The sequence below is a fragment of the Arachis duranensis genome, chromosome 9 (assembly GCF_000817695.3).
Source record: "Arachis duranensis cultivar V14167 chromosome 9, aradu.V14167.gnm2.J7QH, whole genome shotgun sequence".
NCBI lineage: Eukaryota > Viridiplantae > Streptophyta > Magnoliopsida > Fabales > Fabaceae > Arachis > Arachis duranensis.
The window spans coordinates 61,253,273-61,258,189 of record NC_029780.3 but is presented as its reverse complement, the minus strand read 5'-3'; the positions used below and the strand labels follow the sequence as shown (position 1 = coordinate 61,258,189).

The following is a 4,917-nucleotide window of genomic DNA, read 5'->3' as shown; positions in this document are numbered from 1 at the left end:
GCATACAATGGCATCTTTTCAAGTGCTTCTAAGAAAGGAATATTGATGCTGAGTGTCTTGAATATGTCCAGGAATTTTGAGTATTGCTTATCCTCGTTTTCTTTTTTGAACCTCTGAGGGTATGGAAGTTTGGGGACATATGGCCTCACCCCTTCCTTCTTCTCTTGCAGCTGTGGTTCATTGATGCTCTTATTTCCTTCTGAGCTTTGTGCATTCTTGGTCTTTTGGCCCTCTTCACTTCTCTTCTCTGTCTATTCTTGTGGAATTTTTCTGTTGTGTTCTTCCTGATTAATGGCTTCTTTCTTCATAGTCTTCTTACTTCCCACTGTGATTGCCTTGCATTTCTCCCACTTTGTAGCTTTTCCCCTTGGGTGTTCTTCATTAGCATTGGGGGAGGTATTTGCTCTCTTCTTACCCATTTCTGAAATTTACTTAGCCATTTGCTCTATGTGTCTCTCAAGGTTTTTGATTGAGGCCTCTTGGTTTTTGAATGCCAAGGCCTGGTCTTTCTTTGCAGCTTCCTAATCTTGTCTTACCATCTCTTGATTTTTTATGAGTTTTTCCATCATTATCTCTAGACTAGAGATTCTTTGAGAGTCTGGATTTGGTTGTGGTTGTGTGAAATGAGATGGTTGTTGTTGGAAGTTGTTTGAATTAATTGTGGGGGTACTTTGAGGGTGGGATGTGGATGTGGAAAAGTTATTCTGGTGGTTTTGTGAGTTGTTATGGGGTTGGTGGTATGTGTTTTGTGGGTTTTTGAATTGGTTAGTATTATTGGATGAATGGCTTTGGTTGTTTGTGTGTACTCACCCCACTTTGAATTAGAATGAGTCTTCCAGGGTGTCTTGTGTGCATCACCATGAAAATTGTGTTGAAATGAACTTGAAGTGTTATTCATGCATTGCACCTGCTCAGGGCTTTGTTGCTCATAATTGAATGTCCCAAAACTTTCTTCAGATTGATTCCACCCATGTGAGGTTTGAGATTGGCTTTGTGTATTCATTACAGCAAGTTACAGTCCATCAATTCTCTTAGCCATTTGCTTAAGTTGTTGCTAGATTTGCTAGTGCATCACCTTGTTTTGAGATAGAATAGTGTCCACTCCTTCCAACTCCAGTGCACCCTTTCTCTGGGCTGGGTGGCGTTGTCTTTGATGAGCAAAGAAGTATTAATTGTTTGCCACCATCTCTATGAGGTTTTGGGCTTCCTCTGCTGTCTTCATTAGCTGCAATGAGCCTCCTGCTAAATGATCTAATGCATTCTGGGTCGACCCTTCATAGAAGTTTTGGAGTCTATCCTACTCACTAAACATTTTTGGGGGTCATTTCCTGATTAAGGCCTTGTATCTCTCCCAGGCATCATACAGCGAATCTCCATCTATTTGAATGAATGTTTGCACCTCTATTTTCAGCTTGATAACCCTCTGAGGTGGTAAAACTTGGCTAGGAATTTGCTCACCAATTCATCCCAATTGTTGATGCTCTCTTTGGGAAAGATTTCTAGCCATTGAGTAGCATTGCCCCTCAAAGAGAATGAGAACAGAAGTAATTTGTAAATGTCAGGATGAGCCCCATTTGTCTTGACCGTTTCACAAATCCTTAAGAAAATAGACAAATGTTGGTTGGTGTCTTCAAGAGGGCCACCTCCATAAGCACAATTGTTCTGCACCAAGGTGATTAGTTGAGGTTTTAACTCAAAGTCATTTGCCTGAACATTTGGGGTGAGGATGTTGCTCCCATAATGTCTGGAATTGGGGATAGTGTAAGAGGCCAACATCCTTCTTGCAGACTGAGTATTGTTGCTCACTCCCTCTTCACGCACCTCAGCCTCCATGACTTGCAAAAATCACAAACAAACCAAATGAAACATGGACATTCTAATGCTAGAATGTGGTTAGAGGGTTAGGTGACACAATGTGTCAAACAGTTAATATGCTTAGTAAAAATAAAGAAAAACAAAGAAAAAGTGCTTAATCTAGACCACCACCTTACTTAATCATTGTCAATCTAATAAATCCCTGGCAATGGCGCCAAAAACTTGATGTGTGAAAAATGATCCAACACAAAACTCACCGGCAAGTGTACTGGGTCGCATCAAGTAATAATAACTCACATGAGTGAGGTCAATCCCACAGGGATTGAAGGATTGAGCAATTTTTTTTTAGTGGTTAATTTAGTCAAGCAAACAAGATTTGATTTGAGTGATTTGTATTTGAAAGAAGATAAATTACATGAAATGTAAAGGGAGAGGGAAGAATTGCAGTAAATTAAAGAGAATAGAAAGTAAAAGTGCTGAATCTTAAAGAACAAGTAAAGTAAATGATAGAAACTTAGAGTGCAAGAAATGTAAATTGCAGAAATATAAAGTGAAAAAAAAGTAAATTGCTTGAATGATAAAGGGCTCAGCGAGCTGGGATTGTAGAATTTAAACAATGAAGAGTAAATTGCAACAAGTAGAAGAGTAGAAGATGAATTGAACTGAAGTAGTTCTCAAACAAAAAAGTAAATTAGCTTGAAAAAGCATTCAGCTGATGAACTAAAATGAAAATGCAGATCTCAGGGGTCAAGAGACTAGAAAACCAAGTCTAGATCTCACTGCCTTCCTTGATCCAACTCAAAGAACAATTGCAAACAAATTAAAGATCAAAACAGTAAAGAAACTTGAAATCAAATCACCAAATCTTGAATTATGCAGAGAAAGGAACAAAGAGATCTCAAGGTGAGATTGAGACAGAATTTTCTCAATTCTCAACACCCAAGACTCAAGCAAAGCTTTGCAGAAAAGAAAACAAGAATACCCAGAGGAAGAGAACTCAATTCTCCTTCCCAATTCAAGCCAAAGTTCAGAGAAAATTAAAATTCAAAGCAGAAGTAAAATGAAAAAGTTCTCCAAATGTAAATCAGAAAGAAAAAAATAAAAGAAGAAAAAAACTAAAATTCCTCTCTACATCTAACTAACACTTATTTATACACTTCCTAATTTGGATCTAAGAATTTGGGTGGGCTCTAAAATTTGGTGAAGAAATGAATTAAATTGGATTTTTGATGAATTTTTGGCCCATGGAGGTTGCTCCCAGGGCAAAGCTCGGGTGTCACCAAGAACCGAGCTTGGTGCCTTGCCTTGCCAATTGTTGCACGCCTTTTTTCTTGTTACAAGGAAGTAAAGCTCTTTGCAAGAGCTCTAAGCTCTTGGCAAGAGCTTTGCTTGCCTCTTGTCCTTAGGGAGGTTTACCGTTCGACACCCAGGGAGAGCATTGCTTGGCTTCCATTTCTTGGCACCAAAGTAGCGCACTCTCTCTTACTTCCTTGAGGCCCCTAGTTCAAATTCCATGGAGTGAAAACAAGCCAATTTTGGCTTATTTTTCTTGTGAGGTAGCCCTGCCCCCTCCCCCTTTGGTCTTGAGTTCAAACTTTGGTGAGTGCATTGGCAAGCTTTTCTTCCTTGATTTTCTTTGAAGCGTGCCCGATAAAGCTCTTGGCAAAGCTCTTGGCAAGAGCTGAGCTTTGAAGTTTGCCTTGCTTCCTCCTTGCTTGTAGCGCTGTGGAGAGCTTTGTTCTCCCTGTCTTGTGCCCCTTTGTTGCGCCATGCTTCTCCTTTCCTTTGGCTACACTTTTTGTTTCCTTTGAGCACGTTCCTTAGGCCACGTTTTTCTTATTTTATTTCTTTTCTTCACCTACAAGAAATCAAAACTTAAAAACCAATTAATTTTAGCTTAAACCTCATGATTCTGTGCCAATTAAAGGGTGGTTGATTGATTCAAAGAAACCATGCAATTCCACTCCAAATTACTTACTTACAAAGCTAGAAAGTGTATAAAACCTAATGAAACAAGTGAAAAATGCTTGCAAAGATAGCATATGATGACTTGTCATCAATTCTTACTCAAAAGTGCAGTGCCATTATTCAAAAGGGACTTCCACCAAAGCTCAAAGATCCAGGCAACTTCCTCATACCATGCACAATTGTGAACATGGCCATTGACAAATCACTATGTGACTTGGAAACAAGCATCAACTTAATGCCTCTTACCATGATGAAGAAAATGATAATAGAAGAGCTTAAACCCACAAGGATGTCACTCCAGCTTGCTGACAGATCCATCAAAATACCAAATGGAGTAGTAAAAAATCTCTTGGTGAAAGTAGGAAATTTTATATTCCCAGCCGACTTTGTGGTCCTAGATATGGATGAAGAGAAGAATAATTCAATTATTCTTGGTAGACCCTTTTTGGCCACTGCTAGAACAATCATTGACGTGGAAAAGGGGGAGATGATCTTCAGAGTACATGATGAGCAAATGACCATAAATGTCTTCAAGGCAATGCAATACCCTGCTAAAAAAGAGACTTGTATGAGGATTGATGTGGTAGATTCCTTGGTTGAAGAAGTATTTGAAGTAAACCATCAAGTGAATCAGGAGGAAGACCAAGACATACAAGAGCAAGAGGTGGAAGAAATGCAAGTACTAGGAGAACCAAGTGCAACTAAGAAAGAAGAGGCACCACAACAAGAGTTGAAACCACTACCCCCTCATCTTAAATATGCATTCCTTGGTGAGAAGGACAATTTCCCAGTGATCATCAACTCTACATTGAGTGCAGAGGAAGAAGAAAAACTCCTGTAGTATTGAGAACTCACAAGGATGCATTGGGGTGGACCATTGATGACTTGAAAGGCATAAGCCCTGCCATATGCATGCACAAAATACTCTTGGAAGAGAATTCTAAACCAGTGGTACAACCCCAGAGAAGGTTGAATCCCACCATGAAAGAGGTTGTTCAAAAGAAAGTGTTGAAGCTATGTAAAGTTGGGATCATTTACCCTATCTCTGACAGCCCATGGGATAGCCCAGTGCAAGTAGTGCCTAAGAAAGGTGGCATGACGGTCATTGTCAATGAGAATAATGAGCTCATTCCA

The 4,917-nt window shown here is 39.5% G+C and overlaps 1 protein-coding gene across 1 annotated transcript; it reads left to right on the top strand.

Moving 5' to 3' along the window:
- The first annotated feature begins 3,838 nt into the window (after positions 1-3,838).
- On the top strand, positions 3,839-4,624 carry LOC107465761 (uncharacterized). The gene has a single exon (XM_016084733.1). It carries the CDS (start codon positions 3,839-3,841, stop codon positions 4,622-4,624), a length of 786 nt encoding a protein of 261 aa, XP_015940219.1.
- Positions 4,625-4,917: the final 293 nt, after the last annotated feature.

What these genes read in the sequence shown, in the direction of transcription:
- LOC107465761 (XM_016084733.1), top strand. Translation starts at nt 3,839, where the DNA reads ATGCTTGCAAAGATAGCATATGATGACTTGTCATCAATTCTTACTCAA.